The following is a 20,782-nucleotide window of genomic DNA, read 5'->3' as shown; positions in this document are numbered from 1 at the left end:
ACTGTTTGAAATATTAGTAGCCCTTTAAAATAAACATCATACTGAATACTGTTCCTTTCAGCTTTCAAAAACCTTTTATAGCTGGTAATTATACATTGTTGGGGCTTGAATTTCTACTGGAAGATGCCTCTTATTCTACAGGGTTCCTTGATGATGAGTTGGTTCTGACCACATCAGTGAGCTGCCTTTTGGGAATGACTGATGTTGTTGTCCTGTCATGCTGTGCAGGTTCCTTAGTGGCAGCTATTCTAGCCACAGATGATGACTCTGGTATCAATGGGGAGATCACGTACACTGTAAATGAAGATGATGAAGAGGGTATCTTCTTCCTGAACCCCGTTACCGGAGTCTTCAACCTGACCCGTGTGCTGGATTACGAAGTACAGCAGTATTACATCCTTACTGTCTGTGCAGAAGATGGGGGAGGCCAGTTCACTACCATCAGAGTGTACTTCAATATACTGGACATCAACGATAACCCACCAGTGTTCAGCATGACCTCATACAGCACATCTTTGATGGAGAATCTGTCTCCAGGATCTGCTATTCTCAACTTCAGTGTCACTGATGCAGATGATGGTAGGTGTTTCCTCATATTCTGTATCACTGATGGTAAATACATATTTCACCTTAGCACCATATTAGAAGACCTAGTAGTAAAGGCAAATTAAGGCTATCCTTAGGATGCCAACATATGCTTAAATGCAGTGCTTGCTGTGTAAATAGAAGTTAGTTTTCTCACATTTCGCATTAGGTTTAAGTGGGTGGTTTCTTCCTTATTTTTATTTGTGGTAAATTAAAAATACATTCAAATACGGCTTTTAACTGCTGTTGCAGAAATTAGTTGCAAAGCTGTATTTTACCTAGCGCATATTACAGCAGTTGAACACCATGATTTCTCTCCTGGTGCTTAGGCTGCACACATTAGACCTATATGTTCACGCGACTTTGTCAGGGATTTTAGCGAGAGGATAAGGGCTAGTGGGTTCAGACTTAAAGAGAGGAGGTTCAGGTTGGATATAAGGAAGAAGTTCTTTATTGTTAGGGTGGCGAGGCACTGGAACAGGTTGCCCAAAGAAGTTGTGAATGATCCATCCCTGGCAGTGTTCAAGGCCAGGTTGGACAGAGCCTCGGGCGACATGGTCTAGGGTGAGACATCCCTGCCCGTGGCAGGGGGGTTGGAACTAGATGATCTTAAGGTCCTTTCCAACCCTAACTATTCTATGATTCTATAATATAAGCTTTGATCTTGGGATTATTTATGGCATCCAGAAGGTGTTAATGTGCTGCAGTGTAAAAGATACAATTTTTATCACTTGCTTAACCATTTTGCCATACAGTTTTTGTCCAGGCAAGAATAGTTATAAAATATGGCCATAAAATACATAAAAGTCATTCCATAGGATACTGACATCAGTCAGTGTGACCTGACATAAACTTATTCATAACACTCATAGTGACTTTACAGGTAATTTTTGTGACATGTTAAGCAACCTTGTCTCCTTTCAACTTGACACTGGCTCAGCAAAGCCCATAGAAATGTCTTGGACTGAAATGTGTGCTCCAAGCACAAAGCACCTACGTGCTTTGAGGAATCACGTTTCATGCACATAAAATGACTGAGCTGGTCAAAATTATTCAGTAAAGCAATTTTGCTTCAGGAAATGCTTAGTTATTGAACTCAAACATTTTTGTGGGAACATAAATTTTGTTCTGATGGATAGAACTTTCCATGGTAAAAATTGTGCAGCTGGTTTTGAGATCAAAGTGAGAAAGTGAGTGAGAAATGATTCCATCAGATAAACCACCAAGTCAGAAATTAGAGCTTGGTGGCACTGGCTATTCTTGCACGAATCTCTTTCACCACTCTTGTTAAAGCTTTTATTTTACATAACCTACCTATAAGTTGGAGGAGGAACTTGTGCTTGTATCATGCATATCCAGGGAAGAGATTGTTCCTTCAGACCCATAGCTAAATGGGTTTGTGTCCAGTTATTTTCCTGTTGGGAGTACATTTGGTTTAAATCTTCTTGGAAGTTAATTTCAGTTAACCGTTATGAATCTGTTTTCCTTTTTTCTTCCACCTCATACATTAATTTTCATCTGCACACACTGGATGTGAACTATATCATAGCACTGACATATCATTTTACATTCTCCATGAGCTCAGCTATCAATGAAGTAAATGAGTATTTGAGGAGTAATGCAATGAAAAGTCAGATATCTTGCCTTCTGTATTTTCTGGCACACTTACTTTTCTAACAGGCTGGATTTAAAATTAATAGGGCAGAAATTTCATTCCAAGAGTATGCCAGGTTGAGTTCCCTCATAAGACTGTAACTTCAGGAAATGTTATGATCTAGTGGTGTTTCTGTTTCAAGCCCGAGCTTGTTATCCTCTGTCGTCTTGTATTTATCTGGAGTACAGAAATAGCTAGTACTGTATTCTTCTACAAGTGGCTTACAGATGGTGCATTTAATGCACACAAATATAATTCTGTTGATTATTCATGTTATATGATTATATATATAGTCTGAAGGAGCTCTGAAAAGACATTGTTTTATAGTGAGGTATGCCTGTTGTTTCAGGATAAACACTGATAAAATACAAAAGCATGGTGATAGTGCAACTGCTCCCATTTTCATTTTCTTTTTCAACAAACCCCTTGGGAAACTAGCTGCCTAGCTCAGCTTGGGCAGTTTCATATACAGATGCATGGTAATTATAAGCAACAGCTCCTGGTTATTTACAGGGTAATAAAGAAGTTAGCTTCTTAAACACATTCATTTTGAAATTCAGATTTTTTTTTTTTTTCCATGTTGAATTAACAGGAAAATTCTTAGGGCAAAGTACAAGCTTGTCTATTTGTTAAAAAGTATAGTAAGATATTTCTCCAGGCAAAAACTGGTGGGATTTCCCAGTTAGACTCTACAGGTATTTACAGAATGGGGGAGAGTGTAGGATATTATGTCTTGTTTCATTAGTAAATAAATAAAAACAGAAACAAGACCTTTAAAGGAGCATCATCGTGAAATTACTTGCTCTGTATCTGACCTCTCACTCAGAGTTTTAACAAATTAACCCTCAGATTAAATAAAATCAAAGTTCAGCAAAGAGAATGCCCCTACATTCTCCTTAAGAAAAGCCCAGCTCCAAACCTGGGGAGAGAGGATGGATGAGCCACACAATGTGTTTAAAAAGAACACTTAATTAAGTGGCAGTCCTGGCTCCACTGATACTTAAGCTTCACAGTTAAACCTATATAAGAATTAGCAGGATCAAAACTTATGACAGGACAAGGAATGAAAAGGTACAGGGAGCTGAGATGAAGAACAAGCAGTAAATTTTATAGGAACAAACACCACCATAGAAAATTCTGGGGGAGGAGGAGAAGAGTATTTTAAAGTCATTTTCTTCATTAGGACCTAATTCCTACCCATCTCCAAAGTCAATTGACAAAAATCTTGAATTGCCAGCAAGTGCTTTACTGAAGTCAGAAGACTTTCATCCATGGGATTAGTCATTTGAAAATACAGCTGACCAAAAATAGACTGGCATTACATTTTCACGCTGTTTCACTTGATCGAAGTAATGTAGAAACACTAATATCTGGCATATAAATGTATTAATTTCTTTAATTACATTGAAATATTTTGTCTTTCATGTTTGGTTCTATTTGTTTTATAATTAAGTTCCTACAAGAGAAGAAAAGAGAGGGAAAGATGCCAATTAGAGTAGCCACTGGGGGAAAGATAATTAAAACTAGTGCTCCTAAATCTGAGCGTAATCAACAGCAGAGATTAATAAATCTAATGCAGGAATAATTTTGTTATCAAAGCATTTCAGTTGGAGGGGAAAGAGCTTCTGAGCAAAATGACAAAACACAGGCAAGTAATCATCAGCTTAAGCAGACAGCTCGGTTTCTTTGCATGAAAAAGCACATCTGAGGGGTTAATTAGTAGTGAACGGTCTGTTAATCTACTAATCCTAAATCATACTCCTTATGATCCAAAACAAGAAACCAATATTTTCAACATTAATTATAATGGGAATAAGATAGATATTTTTATATAGATATCTTGAGAGAGAGCGATATATCTGTATGAGAGAAGACTCATTCCAATTGGGTATTCCCAAAAATGAGCTGTTTAGAGTGAACTCTGGAGTTAAAGCAGTAACGTACATTTGTTTCCTGTGTGGCATATTTAAGGTAATTTTGCAGCCTTGTCAAAATTCAGGATGCATTTCCCTTACCAGAATTATAAATCTCTCCCTTGACCATAATTGATAGTTACGTTTCGATCACAAGATGAGGGCTGTTTATCTGATATTTTGGAATACCATGCCATATATGGGAAGCATACCTCTCCCCAGTATTCACACTTGGCTTGCTCTAACTAGGCTTGGGAGGTTCTGGTTGTGGCTTTTTTTAATTGGGTGGAAGAATTCATGAAATAGTTACATGAATAATAATGTTGCTTAGATGAACTGGGAAAAAGAGAGGAAAACAGTTGTTCAGTGAGCAGCAGAACCGTTGAGTCTTGGTTTCCCAAGGAAAACCATTCAAAACCTTTATCCCTAGCCGTTGTAGACAGGGAAAAATCATGCTGGTTGCTACCATGCATTTCCTGCTGAATGAAATGCAGAGACAAGCTCAGCCGGCTGCTCCCTCTGTGGCTGCTCCAATTAATATCCTTCCCTCTCTCTTTCTTCAACTCTTGTCAGAAAATAATTATTTCAAAGGCTTCTGCTCCACTCTGAAACTTGGCTGAAATTAGCTGGTGGATTCAGAAATAGTCATAAGGAGGCAGAACAAGCAGCACAATTATACAGTCCTCATTTCCATAGGAAATGAGGCCAGAAACATGTATATCTGGGACAGTGGGAGGAAGTCATGTTCTCTACCTTTCTTCTCCCCTCACAACAGGTTCCAACTCACAGCTGTCCTTCAGCATCGCCTCTGGGGACAGTGCCGGGCAGTTTGGCATTGACAACAGCGGGGTGCTGAGTATCAGACAGCCTTTGGACCGGGAAAGCCAGTCTTTCTACAGCCTCATTGTGCAAGTCCATGACATGGCCCCTCTTCCAGCCTCCAGGTACACAAGCACAGCCCAAGTTTCCATTATTCTGCTGGATGTGAATGACAGCCCTCCAAGCTTTATCTCCCCGAAGCTGACCTATGTCCCAGAAAACACGCCAATAGACACAGTTGTGTTTAAAGCACAGGCGACCGATCCCGACAGTGGCCCAAACAGCTACATCGAATACAGTCTGCTCCGGCCTCTGGGAAACAAATTCAGCATTGGCACTATTGACGGTGAAGTGAGGCTTACCGGGGAGCTCGACAGAGAAGCTGTGTCCAACTACACCTTAACCGTGGTAGCCACAGACAAGGGCCACCCATCCCTTTCTTCATCTACAGATGTGGTGGTTATAGTCCTGGACATTAATGACAATAACCCACTTTTTGCCCAAAAGCTTTATAAAGTAGAGGTTGGAGAAAATACTTTAACAGGGACGGATTTAATCCAGGTGTTTGCTGCAGACGGAGATGAAGGTACAAACGGGCAGGTCCGCTATGCCATCGTGAGTGGAGATGCCAATAATGAGTTTCGGATCGATTCTGTGACAGGTGTGATAACAGTTGCCAAGCCTTTAGACAGAGAGAAAAACCCCTCCTATACCCTGACTGTTCAGTCGTCTGACCGTGGGAGCAGCCCCAGGACCGACACCACCACTGTCAGTATTATTCTGAAGGATGTCAATGATTATATTCCCACATTTGAACTTTCTCCCTACTCTGTAAATGTCCCTGAGAATTTAGAGACGCTCCCAAAAGTTATTCTTCAGGTGCGTATGTTCAGCAAATAAATATCTATCTCATATAATACTGTTAGCATGCCTCAGGATATGTTATTAATGTATAGTGTTTTCCTCCAAAATTAAAAAGGTGGGAGACAAGTTGCCTCTTGGCTGTAATCTGACATGCTGTGGTTGTTGGTTCCTTTACCTTTTTGTTTGTTTGGGTGGGGTTTTTTGATTGGTGTGGGTTTTTTCAGGGTTTTTTGGTTGGCTGGTTTTGGGGGCTTTATTTTTTTTGTTTGTTTGTTTTTTGTTTTTTTTTTTTTTACCAGAAGTTTATATAATACTTTGGAATTTCATTTGTTTTCCTTACCTATCTTCCTGCCTACCACAGGACTTAAAGAATTTGCTTTATATCTCAACTCAGTCTCAACTTTCATGCAACAAATCTTTCAATCTGATGATCATTGCCTACTTGGGATGGGGCTCCGTGCCAGACACTGAAAGAGCACTAAATGGATTTAGTCAGCAGGACATGCAATGCTTGCTTTGATATGAGGCTCAGCCTATACCAGATTATCTGTGGTTTCCACTGAGCCCCCGCACAGTCATTACTGTATTTATGCTTGAGAAAAAGAAGTAATCAACTTTTTAATATTTTCAAGTTATGCTTTTAAGTCCATCATCACCGTGTTAAGTCATTTTTATAATTATAGCTAATTTATACTAGCCCTTAAAGCATTTGTATTAATTCAATCTGTTAATTTGGATTGTAGATAACCATAGAATCATATAATGGTTTGGGTTGGAAGGGACCTTGAAGATCATCTAGTTCCAACCCCCTGCCATGGGCAGGGACACCTTCCACTAGACCAGGTTGCTCAAAGCCCCATCTGGCCTGGCCCTGAACACTGCTGCAGATGGGGCATTTATTTCTTCTATCCCAGATTTCACAGACCCTGCATTCAGCGACTCTTGATATTTCTTCCCACTTGTTTGCATTGCTTTTATAGGTTGTAGCAAGAGATGATGATCAAGGCCTAAACAGCAAACTTACTTATGTGCTGGTGGCTGGGAATGAAGAAGGAGCCTTCACCCTCTCTGCCAGTGGAGAGCTTCGCTTGGTGCAGAGCCTGGACCGGGAGGCAAAGGAACAGTACATGCTACTGATCACAGCTGCTGATGCAGGTAAAGCAAAGTGGTCACTTGAAAGCATTGCATTCAGGATAGAAAAGAAATATTTTCATGGTGGTTTGAAATTTTAGTGGATGGAGATTGGTATCCAAACTGCAGTTTAGATCTCTGTAGGGAGAGCTGGGCTTACCTGATGTCAAATGATTTCTGGAAAGCAGGGTATTTTTTTTTCCTTATCTCTAGTTTTCTGATAATAGGACTCACTACAAATTTAGGTGAGTTGATTTTTTGCCCTGCAGTAGTAAGTGGTCCTACCTAGGTCATAAGAGCCTCATGTATTGCAATAAAAAAAAAACAATATAAGTAACAGTAAAATCCAATATAATGTTGTCATCAGAAATGTGCAAACAGGTCAAATCAATGACCAGAAAACAGCTATGGACCACTCAAATAATCTTACCAAAATCTTATGCCTGAAAAGTAACATAATTTCCTTATCAAATTTAAATTTTCTGCTTTGCTCAGCCTCCAGTCATACATTTGCTCCAGAATCCTAAGTATAATACAATTTTTCTCAGTTTAAAATGGGATGTAGATTTGTGTTATGAAGACCAATTACACTTTCACTTGAGGCATCAGAGCACAATATTCTGTTTTCAGATTTGGTATGAATATTAGTAACAAAGTCATCCTGCATCATATTCTGGATTCATCTATGGTCCCCCACGGTCTGATGGATTTAATTTACTGCAGAACTTGTTCTTACTTTCTAATACCAAAAATAGATGGAAACTTGTCAGCTTGTTGACAAGTGGATACAATTCTGTTTTCTGCCATATTGTGTGCCATATCTTGTATCAGTGACAATATGTATGGCTTATATTTTCCTATTGCAGCAGCACTCAGGTATTTCACAGCCTGGGCACAGCTGAATCTGCAGTACACAATTTTAGGACTGGATGTGTCATTTGTCTTGCACTTTGGATAGAGATAACTGTATGCTTTCTATTTTTTACACTGGCTTTCCATTACTTTCTAGTTGCAAACCGCTCACTTGTGACTTTTACTTGCTTGGACTTCAACCACACTTATTATTCCTTCCGAAGCTGAGGCTGGTTTCGTAAGGGAGATCATATCTCTGATGTCTGTTTACTCTCCCAGTCCAAGTCAGCAGGAGTCGGTTAGGGCTGTACATAACTAGGTCTACATATGAAATATCCGAAGGCTGAACTGATAAGGGGTGTTGTACAGCCAACAATTATCCTTGGAAGAAGGATGGGAGCAGAAGACAGTTGCATTCCGTGCCTAGCACTGTAAGCCAATAGTCTGACAACAGCACAATCTTTTTTCCTAGAGTACGGTTCCTAAAAAATATGAAATCCAGGAGATTACCCAACCATACCAAATTAAAATATTTATTTGTGCTGGGAGATCTCTGAGTTTTGGATAATCCAGGGGAGTCTAATACATGAAGTGACTGAGGCCTTTGCCCTCAGGGGCTGACAAGAACAGCAGTAAGTTTTATTAGTTCCTGTGTTTAAACATATAGATATTATGCTGAGTAAACACTGTATGAAGCTACCTTTTTTTTTGTATTTGCTGTGTTCTCATAAAGCTAACTCATGTTATTATTCCCTGTTATCAGTGTTAAAAGGTGCTAGCAAATGTATTCAGAAGCAGATGTTCAGTAGTAGCTTTAAGTTAAATTTAACCATTCTGCTGTGTTTAAGTTTACAATCTGACAAATCCACACTTAGCTATAGTTTTCAACCAACCTGGTGAATAACACAACATTTCTAATTAGACTGAAGACTTGCTCTGCATGCGTGCCATCAAAGAATGCCAATTTAAAATCATTTTAGTCACATTTTATCTAAACTAAAACATCAGAAGTAAATATCCAGCTTCAGCAGAAGTCAGTGCCAGAACTTCCCTTAATTTCATGGGAGCAGGATGTGGACCATGGTCATGATGAACACTTAAAGTACTTTAAATATATTACATACTTAGTAAATTCAAGGGCATCCCTGCCATGTTGGAATTAATCATATGGAGTTCAAGCAGTCTAGATGGTAAAGAACACTCTGGCATGTAATTCGTTGGGAACCTCTTATAAAGCCATGTATGTCACAGTAATGTGGAACAAATGGACCAAGTTGCAGGTTCTGGGATTTCCGTTGGTCTTTATGTCTCAAATTTTATATTACTGTAAATTACATTATCGTACATAATATGCACATGTACTTCTGTAGACATTTGGCACTGAGTTAGAAAAATATTCTGTGAGAGGAAGCCTTTCTAAAAGAATTGCAGCTTCTGAAAGAAAGATGGCAATGCCACAATCTAGAAATGGGTAAGAAAAGTGGTTTGAGTACTACATGCTTGAGCAGCTGCTAAATATTTATGAAAGAAACTCACTGGTATGTCCAGATCTTTGCCTAATGTAGCTATTTCTTTAGAGTGTCTCAGTTTGTATTTGTTTGTTTATGCTTAGAAAGAAGGATTTTGTGTAAAGGCAATACAATTTGAAACACACATGGAAAACTTCCTTCTTTTTTTTCTTTTTCAAGGAAGCAGACACAATACATACACAGAAGGACTTTTAGACATAAGAACTGATGGATTCAAATTCGGTTTTGGCTGTCTTCCTGATCTCCCTATAGATAATCAAGGACTTCTTAATTTTCTTATGTTTATTATTACTTCAGCAACTTGTGACTGTGGTTCTTACACTGTTACCCTAGCCTGTGTATGGGGAAACTGATGGAAGAAGAAGGATTTTTAATTTTTCATTGTTTTTATCTAGAGGTATCAGTCCAATGTACTGTAGACAATTCGTGGCCTCAGAAGGGGCAGCTGCTTTGGCAATGGTTCTTATTTCATCCTCAGTACCTTATGGGCTTTATAGCCTGTATTAGCAGGGCTGCATAAGGTGTGGTGCCTGCGATGGCTCAGAAATCTCTGTGCTTTGTCATGCCTTGCAGCCACGCTCTTCCAGAGGCCAGATCTCAGCCCTGGGCACTTGAGTTGTTGCGTTATTAACAGTTAAGCATGCCAGTCAAGTCAGACGGGGAACGCTGGTGGGACCACATGCACCAGCAATAGAAATCCAGTCAGTAGTTGAAAAAAATGCTTTCCCAAGCAAGAGCTCCCCTCAGGCCCAGAGAAGTCAGTCATGATATATGCATATTCCTGGCTCTGGCGCAACTATTCCTTGGCCCTGCCTGCTAATCCTCCACCCGGTCCTCAGGGTAGATCTTGGGTCGGCAGAGAGTCTTCCCTAAGCTCTGGGGGAGGGAGAAGACTGATAAAACATTTTTCTAGCACTTGGCTCAGTGATCTGTGGCCATGCAGCCTGCTTCATGCCCAGTTTCCACAAGACAGCCTGCACAAAGATTCTTGATTTCAGTCTTGTTTTATCATCACTCTTCCCTTACTTCTGCCCTTCCACCCTGCTCTATCTACTGCTGTGTCTCAGATACAAGACTTCCACTCTAGACAGTGGGGATTTACAAAGACATGCAAAGTGTGCATCTCTAGGAATGCACAGCATCTTCCAGAGTTGGACACCTGTAGCTCTCCTCAAGAAGTAAAGCATAATTCAATCCCAAAGTTCAGCCATCCCAATTCAGAGACCCTCTGGCAGCACGAGCTGTAAGACCAGAATGCATGAATTATAAATATAATGACAGGCAAAAAGATGGACTGTGGAATAACATGATAGTGTTTAGATTGCAGATGCTCCCCTCAAAATGTCTGCTAACATAAACGCTAAGAAACCTACACGTGACTATTTGAATGTGTCTTTACAGGTCTGTTTCTACCACATAAATCATTTACACTATGCCTTTCTTCATGGCAAAATGGTTGGGAAAAGAGACTTTCCAAAGTTTGAGGTTTTTTAACCCCATCTGGTGGGGATGCAGTGCTGGGTAAACATTCAACTCTGGCAGCCTGACAAGAACTGGTGCAGCTGCTTTTATCATCCCTGTCTTTAACTCTTTGAGCAATTTTCTGGACAAATGTTAACATTCCAACAGTCCTCCTTTTATTTATTGGTTGCAGGGATGTTGAGTAGCACATCTGGAAGCCTGCTAGCTGCCCGGGACTACTGTTTAAATAAACTGCAGCCACCATCTCTTGATTTGGTTTGTCAGAATGGCATGTTAACACAATAAAATCAAAATGTGATGTTCCTAATTAGAATCTGTATTCCTGTGGGTATTTTAATATACTTTTTATATATAATTTAGTGATTTAGATAAACAGTTCTGAAAGAAGCTAATTAGTGGACTGATTATTATATTTAGTTAGCTGCTCTGTGTATATATCCCTGGCATGTATGTAAAACAATCATATGTTTTTTTCTTTAGAAGATGGTGGTCCCTGACTTGTGTATTCTTTCCTTTAATAATGGAGGAGGGCAACCAAGCAGAGAGGTTATATTGTTCTCAGGAATTGTCTTCTGAGTTCCCTTCAATCCTAAAATCAAATGAAATCTGATAATGTAGTTGTATTGGGGTTTAACACATTTTCATATGTTTCACAGTTTGGGGTAACAAGTAAAGGACTTGTAAGTAAAGTATTTTAAGTAAGTAAAGTATTTTCTAGTAATGGGAAGAATCTTGAGGGTTAACATTGTGTGAGATTTATGTGGCTGGGCTTAAAAGCATTTATACTCATAGTGTTTTCTTAGCATACACTGTATTTCTAATTTACAGGCAGTCTTCTCTGCAAAAGGATGTTGCCTGGAAAGACTAAGTTGTATTTTGAAAACAAATTCAGCTATTTTTAAGTCTTGGTGCTGTCAAACCAAACAAGCAACTCACAAATTTCAGTTAGAACTGTCCTGCTTTCCATGCTTTCTGTGCTGTGTCTAATTCTACACATCACTTTAGGCTTTGGTGAGTTACATGAACTTGACATATGCTTACCTTGATGGTTAGCAGGTGACATAACGATGTCTTTCTTGTACGGTCTTGTTTTATGCTTTTTTGCTTTATTATTAGTTCTTGACTTCTTGGTATAGTTCGAGGGGTGAAAAAGCTGTTGTATCCCTGAAAAGTGTTTCCGGTAGATTTATTGAAACTGGGAAACAAGCTAGAATATAATGCTTAATATGAAGGACTTAGTAGATAATTGAAAATATCAAGGAAGATTAAATTGTTGTAAATTTTCAGGCTGTTACATTTCCACTCTTATCTCTCCATTCATCTGTCTTGCTATGATTGGTTTGGAAATTTTAAACAAAAATTAAGTTAAAATTATTATCCCTCTGCTAACATCACTTTTATATGAAATTCTATTTCAAATGCACAAATGAGTTCACTGAGTGTAATCTGTTTTGCAGAATAGAGTAACTAGAGCAGTCATTATGCTATGCAATTTCTCAGCCTTAGAGAAATAATTTTTTTTCCAGTCTTGACAATCTTAAATCATTTTTAAAATTAGACATTGCATCTAATAGAATCAAACCCTGCTAGCTCTTTCTTCAAATACAAAGCTATGATTTCGAGAAGCCTTAATTGCAAGCATAGAACAAGTAAAACGTGTACATATGGCCCGAACACTTACCCTGCTGGTTAATCTTCACTATTTTTACAGGGTGGTTTTAAAGCATAATTCAAAATTATGCATTACAGGAATTTCACTGTGGGATATTCAGGAGTCACAAGCACTCAAAAACTGCCTCAGTCAGCAGTCTCTGCAGGAGCCAACTTCTCTCTTTTTTCTATTTACAGCAATAACTTATAACAAGGAGAAGTAATTTGGTGGTTTTAAGAAAATATTTTTTAAAATGTCTTTGCCTTTCTAAGTCATGGTTCTCTTTTCTTTTGAATCTTGCTTGGGTGGCCAGAGGCCTTGGCAGTGCCATCCATGGTCATGCCCATCCTCCCGGAACTGCCTGCACTGCAGGCACAGGGAGATGACCAGTCACTCATCAGGTTTTGTTATGAGCTTTATGTTCAGCCGTGAAAGAGTTTCCTTAAAGATTTATTTTCTGAAATGTATTGGGAAGAAGGCCACTTCTTGCTCTCAAATAAATGCAGTTCTGGCTAAGAAACCAATGATACCTACATGTGTTTTTTCTGAGCACTGTCTCCAACAAGCTGTACCTTTGATGTTAATAAATTGCAAGTGTATGTCAAGGGGTTATGTCAAATGGGATTAGTGCTTGTGCCTTCTGTGGAAGGAGAGCACAACCTGACAGCCACAAGTCGCTAACTGCCATCTGCTAATGTCAGGAATCCTGTCTCCAGCTCTCACTGAGTGTAGTGAGGCAGGACTCTTTTGGCCTTCATGCATGTTGAGATTTGCAAAACAAAAGCAACAATGGGGAAAAACACTGCACTGGAGGGATATATTCGCTACCATTTTTAAGATGTCTAAATGATGAGTTTATTATAATATGCATGTGTATGTGTGGAAGGTGATTGTTAAATGGAACAGCTTGAAGTTGTGCTAAATATATACCGTGCATTTGCTTTATTGCAAGTGTTTTGTTCTATCTGTACCTGTGTTCCAGTAGGTCCAGCTCTGTAATAGTGCAGCAGTGGGATTTTTTTATTTATTTTCCTTTTCAGATAAACATCTGCAGGTAATGTAATGAAGAGTTCAGAGGGAGAGAACAGGGATAAGGAAATGTATATCCACACTAGAGGACTTGAAACCTGTTTCTGGGGGGGGGGGGGTGCAAGTCCCACCCTTTCAAAAGCACTTTAAATGTCTTGCAATGTAATGTTGCTCCTGTTGGGACATTGCAAAGTGCGGTGAATTCATAGGCTTGCAGTCAGTCAGGAATTTTGATACAAAACTATCCAAATTTAAAAATCATATGGATAGGAAACAGATAAGAGATCCCATGTCGCATCACTCTTTGAGACAAAGATTTCTTTTGCACTGTCAAAGCCTTTGTAAGCATGTGTGTTTCTGCATGAGCATCAGTCTAAGCATGGCTCAATATGTCATTGCTTGAATAAGGTTGTTCTAGTGATTTCTTTTTTTTTTTTTTTTCCTTTTTGATGGCTTATGTTCCCAAATTTAGGTCTGCTTTCTGCCAGCTTATTTAGGCTGGTAGATGAGGGAAAATATTGAGTTTTTTTAGGAAGTCCAGAAAACTTTTTTTTCCTCTTGTCAGATAATCCTTGCAAAAGTACAGCTCTATCCTAAGAGGTCTCTTGTTTTTTTTTTTTTTTAAGTACAATTTATGTTAAATCAGCTTTGGGAATAACTGTTTTGTATCTAACTATGAGAAAACCCTCAGATTTGATGCACTTGGAAATTTGGGAAATCTGGATTCCTGCAGGCTCTCAATCACCAGTCGAGAATGAACTGGGTGAGGGTAGTGCTACCTTCTAAGCTTCTGAATATGTTTGTTTCTTAACTACTTATATCAGCTTTTGTCTCAAAATATACTAGGTTCACCAGTTTTTGAAGACTTAGTATGAAAGCCTGTAGTGAAAAACTGAGTAAGAAGAAAACAAAATACAGTCAACATATCCATTCAGCCAGGATGAATATTTGTGGTGCAATCTTGTAAAAAGAACTACTTATTTTTCTCATTTTGCAAATGTGTTCCCAGTAAATAAGTTAATGTACGGTCATCCACATTTCAGATTAAGCTTTGTGTGCACTACAAATCCAAAGCATAATGCAGGCTAGTTGCATTTCAACTTACTCTGGCTCCATATTTAATTTAAAACTCACCAGTTGTGTGAGGCTCAGCATGCTCTGTCTGCGTTTAACTGCATTTAGAAGGTTTGACCGCTTTCTTTTGAGAAAGGCCCTGTTTACTTGAGTGAAAAAGTTAATGCTCTGTAATAACACACACAACTTTTAGTCCTGGGACTCATTCATTGAGTGTTTGACTGGAGAAGTGAAATCCGCTTTGTTGCAAAGCAACACATTTCAGTGAGGCAAAAATTCCATTTCTGTTAAATCACTTTCCAATTTTCACGATAATGATGTGTTTAATTTACCACAAAACATGGTAAACTGCCTGCAGTATGAGTTTTGATTAGTCATTTAGATTCATTTTATTTAATTTTAATCCCTTTTTTCCATTTTCGTGAAATGTATCTGTAGTTTTTTTGCTTTATTGTTAGTTTTCTATCACTTAATTTTGATATTTTAATGCCGGCAAAGCCTTTGAGTTCCTGGTTTCTGAAAAGAATTATAGTTTTACTGTCTGCTGTGCTAACCATGGTATGGACAGGACTAAGAAGCCATTAAAGCATCAGACAATATGTGGATGATGTGCTGAACACATTCTCCTATTTCTAATTTTCACTGTGAGCCACACAGTACTATGCAGCCAAGATAATTTCCAATAGCATCATCTTTTTCTGAGCTTTTTTGAAGAAGTTAAATGGCTTTGCAAGTTTTCTTCAATTGTTTTCTTTTACTCCACTAAGTACTCTGATCATTCCCTGCTTATGCTAGTGTCCAGCTATGGTGTGGAGAGCTGAACATACACTGGAGCAGATGGTGTCATGCATTTGGGGATACAGGGAGCCCCAAACCTTCCTTGTTCCCCAGGAGAAGGGTGGATGAAGACAGCAAATGTCACTCCCTTCTTTTAAGGGTGCATGAGTAGCCCTAGGCGAAAGTGAATGCAGTCTTTAGGTTCATGCTGAAAAGCTCAAGGCTCCTCAGCAGTAGCACAAATTTGGGGAATGAGTGAATTATAATGCCCAGAAATGTGTATTCACAGTATCACAGTATGCTAGAGATTGGAAGGGACCTCGAAAGATCATCTAGTCCAATCCCCCTGCTGGAGCAGGAACACCTAGATAATGTTACACAGGAATGTGTCCAGGCGGGTTTTGAATGTCTCCAGGGAAGGAGACTCCACAACCTCCCTGGGCAGCCTGTTCCAGTGTTCTGTCACCCTCACTGAGAAGAAGTTTCTTCTCAAGTTTAAGTGGAACCTCTTGTGTTCCAGTTTGCACCCATTACCCCTTGTCCTGTCATTGTTTGCCACTGAGTAGAGCCTGGCTCCATCCTCATGACACTCCCCCTTTATATATTTATAGACACTTAGAAGGTCACCCCTCAGTCTCCTCCAAACTATAGAGACCCAGCTCCCTCAGTCTTTCCTCATAAGGGAGATGCTCCACTCCCTTAATCATCTTTGTTGCCCTGCGCTGGACTCTCTCCAGCAGCTCCCTGTCCTTCTTGAACTGAGGGGCCCAGAACTGGACACAGTATTCCAGATGGGGTCTCAACAGGGCAGAGTAGTAGCAGTATTGTCCTCTCTTTGCTGGTTATCCTGCATTTGAGGAGTAGAAATCATCAGGTTAAATGATCCTTCTTCCCACTGTCATAGAATTGTAGAATCATGGAATGGTTTGGGTTAGAAGGGACCTTTAAAGCTCATCCAGTTCCAACCTCCTGCCACAGGCAGGGACACCTTCCACTAGACCAGGTTGCTCCAAGCCCATCCAAGCCTGGCCTTGAACACTGCCAGGGATGGGGCAGTCACAGCTTCTCTGGGCAACCTGTGCCAATGTCTCACCACCCTCACCTTCCTGCATTTAGTTTCCTTTCTTCTACTTGCATTGCTGCACATAGCCAGGTTTTTTCGTCTTCCTTCTCCTGGACAGAGGGAGGAAAAGCTTCAAAGGGCTCATTATAACTTCTAAGCTGAGACATATCTGATATCATCATATTTTTGTGGTGACCAGCTGCAAGCAAGCATTGGTGAATGGGGCAGAAGACAGCTTGTAGGTCTTTTCCCAGTTGCTGGAAGGAGAGGTTCTGCTTTTGTGCTGCTGCCTGCCCACCCCTGAGCCTCCTGCAGCCATTTCTTCATGTCATCTCCTCAAATGCCCTGGCAGTGAGGGGAGCCACAGCGCAGCGACGGCCAGGCACAAGGTGGCCTCTTGTAACCTCTCCCTGCAATTCATCTTCCACCGCGGGCCTCCTAGGATCAGGCTCCCAAGGTCTGCTCCTTCTCTTCGTCCCAGACACATGTTTACTTGCAGATGTAAGCAAAAAGCTTAAATTTTTGGAAGAACATCCGTGGGAAGCAATTTTCTTCCTGAACTCAGCGTTACTATTTTGACACTATCCCAGGTTAATCTTTACTTGCACAGTGACGTGTGGACGTTTGCAGGACTGTCTGCTTAATGTATATGTATGGCTGTCACCTTGAAAATAAGCTGCTCATTTCATAGAACAGACCACAACACACAGAGATGAGAGAATCAAAATAATAATAATAATCATCATCATCTTTTAAATTTTAAAGATTTTATATTCACTGAACTTGAACATCTTGAGTGTTTGGCTTGTATTTCAGGATTTACACAAAATTTACTATGCTTCTTTATGCAAAATATTAAGTGCAGTTTGAAGAAAAAAGGGATGATGCTTTAGCATAATAGGAATAACTGACTTGGGGAAGATTTGCTATCGAAGCAAAACTAAGAGATCTGGGAACTCAGCCTGACCATGGAAACTACTTCTCTCACCACAAATATGACATGTACATTTTATGAAACCTACTTATTACCAGGGGCCGAATTCTGTGGTCCTTATGCAAGCACAACTTTCACTGAAAGTTCACTGAGGACGGTAGAATCAAGCCCCAAGCTATTTCTTTTCCATATAAAATTACTTCATTTGTAATTTCCTCTTCTTATATTTCTCAGTAACTGCAGAAATGTGAGCTAGTCATTTCAGTTCCAAGTGAATAAAAACATTGAGGACTCTGTGTGAAATCTCAACTTTTATCTTTCAGTGTAATAGAGTGAAGGAGTAGATTTGTGGACGTGATGTTTTACTTAGAGGAAAAAACCGTATCTGGATAACTACATAGACAGGAAATCAGTGTAAATATGTGAGTCCATCTAAGCAAAATCAAAAAGATTTGGGGGTTTGAACTGAAGAGCAGTGACTTGGGATGTTACAAACAGCTGAATTAATGTTGCACTTCTGGGATGTTTCTGTGAGCACAATGCAACCACAAGCTGGTGCTGAAGGGAGCTGGGTTACTTACATTACTCTAGCTAATTTTATTAGTATGGTTCTCAGCTGTGGCTGGTTTATTCAGTTCTCTGGGGCTAAATATAAATATGTCCATACAGTGCAGTACAGCACCTTGTAGGTGAATCCAGTCAGGAAGTGAAGTCGGAGAATAATGGAATGGAATATATAAGGGGCTAAGAGGCGAGGGATGGGATTTGACCTTTGGAGCATTTGGTTGGTACCCTGCAAATTCAGATTTCTCAAAGAGGAAAAGGGGACTGGAGATGGATGGAGTGAAATGGCCGAGTCAAAAGCTGCTGCAGCTGGTCCCATTGCCCCAGTGTTCTGTTACCTTTAGAGGCACTGCCACTGCAGTTCATTTTTATGAATAAACTGACAGTGTGAATTTTCCAGTGGTGGCTCTTTGTGTTAGCAAATACATTTAAAACAATGAGTTTCAGTTTTTAGCTGCCATTTAACTTTCTTTTCCAGACTGAATTGCATTCCTGATGCTCTTTGAATGGGACTTACCCAAGATTAATTTCTGAATTATATATAAATTGTTTAATCACCTGTGAAATTTAACAACTTTCAACTTTTCATTTCATTAGCTGCAAGATGAATGTCAGTTAAATGTGTTTGGAAGGCCAGAGCTTGATGACACATGCAGCAAACACTGTTGAGGACTTTGTTTCATTTAATGCAGTAATAATAAACACTCCACAGGCAATATTTCAGCAATCAAGAATGCTTTTGCGGTCTTTTCTATCTATACTTGCTTGGCTAAATGACAAAATTGGGGGTGGTGGGAAGGGTAAAAAATGAGTAAGACTTATTGACTTAATGTAACCTTCCTGGCTGAAAGTATATTAATTGGGAAAAAGAATTACCTCAGACTAGAGCAGAGAAAGGCCTCCATTGTGCGTGGCCGTGGCATGAAACCTATACTGTTTGGCGTGCATGCTCCTTCCTTGGCATCATGATCCATCCCATCCAATTGGCAGGCTTAAAGTCAGCCTTGTGAGATTTATAGCACCTTTCAATTGGAAGCTCCTTTGTTCAGTTCATTTGTTCATTAAGCCAAGTTGCTTTGACGTATTTTACAGCGAAAAACCCCTTCCTGTGCAGGAGCTGCTCTTGGCTTCTTCCCTCGATGCAACATGGTAGTACTTCAACCTGCAAGGGTTAATGTGTAGGGAATGGGTCATTATTTCCTTTTCTGCAAGAGCTTGGTGTACAAGAGCCCTTGGCAGGACTACATGAGACCTGAAAACAGAGCCTGCCTCCTTCCCAGCGCTAAGGTTGAGCTACAGCAATAACCTCGGGTAGCAGCGACCTGATCATCTGCAGGGTTGGAAGGACTAGGGCAGTCCCACGGGTGCTGACTGTGTTCCATCAAATGACAGCTCCATGTAATGTGCTTGCTTGCAGCAAGGACTTGAACCAGTCTCTGGCCCTGAACATTTCATTATGGTCACTTTTTTTCCCAGTCCAGCAAATGTTGAATTTTGTTGTATCTGAGATTGAAGGGGAAAGTGACACAATCTTGGGTGAAACAGGCATGGTCATCATCTGTGTTTTGAGTTAAAGGGGACATAACTCAGGTGTTTTATGTTCCACTCCTTTTTGTTTTATTTTCACAGAAAGAAATGATCCCCCTTTTTTCAGGGATGAATTTGGTTAACAGAAGATATCTTGCTGATTCTTGCCTGAAAATAAGTATAATAGACTGGTGAAACAATATGAACTTGTAAAAGTCTTCCATTGTCTTTTATTTTTGGATTTGACAAAGAAAAGCTCAAGGGAATAAATACTGAGAGGTTGCACATGAATAAACATGCTATTTCTCACTCCTTTCTGCTCCTCAGTGTTAAGTATTAGAATAAAAAGGAGGATGAAAGCCATAGGTTAAATAAGTTCAATCTGATTTCCTGTAAGCCAATATCCTATCTGAGCAAGCATTATTTGCTGCTATAGATGGTTGTTTCTATGGAGAAATTGAGTCAGAATAGGGCTGGAGACTCTGCAACCTTCTCACCCAGTCAGAGAAGGTCTCCCCAGGTCAGGGGTGCAAGCAGCAGTGGAAAAGCCATGCGGAAAACTTGGGTTTGCTGCTGTTTCCACTCTATTTGTTCTGTGGATAAATAAATTGAGGGCTGGAGTCTTCACAGCTGTCAGTGTGCCACCTTTGAATGTCTTCTCTCAGAGAAATAAGAAAGACAACCACATGCTCAAATTGGTCCTAATTGTTAAAGGAAGGCTTCTGAGCAGTTCCAAGACCATCTTTTTTCCACTGAGCTATTATTACAAAATATTTCTGGAATTAGATGGAGCAAGAAAAATAACAACTTCTTTTTAGCTTTATTTATTTTTCTTTCACAACTTGTATTTTGAGATGCCTTTGAAACAAATCTGCCCTGTTCTGTGTGTTGAATTGCTTTTCTTGCTCTGTGAACTGTGACATGCTCAAGCGTGAGGCTTTAAATCAAGGATGGCAGACCTCAGATTAGCATGGTGGTATTTGTAACCTCTAGCATTTTGTATCCCACTTTTCCTGCAGGCTCTCCTGCCCTCACTGGCACTGGAACCATTGCTGTCATAGTGGATGATGTCAATGACAATGTCCCCACATTTGCCTTTAACATGTATTCCGCCACTGTTCCTGAGGATGCTCCTACAGGGACAGATATTTTGCTCGTAAACTCCTCAGATGCTGATGCTTCTACAAATGCTGTCATTAGGTAGGTCATTTGCTGTGTGTAAATACTGCCTCATACCTTGCCTGAAGATTCTTTTTTAGCCCTGGTGTCCATCACCACCATGCCATAAAGCTGTAAAACACAAATGTACAGCTGTGTATGTGTAGCTAAATAAT

The 20,782-nt window shown here is 39.8% G+C and overlaps 1 protein-coding gene across 1 annotated transcript in view; it reads left to right on the top strand.

Moving 5' to 3' along the window:
* FAT4 (FAT atypical cadherin 4) overlaps positions 1-20,782 on the top strand; it is a 131,965-nt gene that overhangs the window by 73,942 nt on the left and 37,241 nt on the right. Inside the window, exons 4-7 of the mRNA XM_062614195.1 lie at positions 229-579; positions 4,928-5,850; positions 6,816-6,990; positions 20,468-20,648. Coding sequence (XP_062470179.1) covers positions 229-579; positions 4,928-5,850; positions 6,816-6,990; positions 20,468-20,648 — 1,630 coding nt within the window. The remainder of the gene's footprint in view (positions 1-228; positions 580-4,927; positions 5,851-6,815; positions 6,991-20,467; positions 20,649-20,782) is intronic.

Source organism: Pezoporus occidentalis, unplaced genomic scaffold, assembly GCF_034315485.1.
Source record: "Pezoporus occidentalis ecotype Australia unplaced genomic scaffold, CSIRO_AGI_Poc_V1 ctg172, whole genome shotgun sequence".
NCBI lineage: Eukaryota > Metazoa > Chordata > Aves > Psittaciformes > Psittacidae > Pezoporus > Pezoporus occidentalis.
This window is presented reverse-complemented; position numbering and strand designations above follow the sequence as displayed.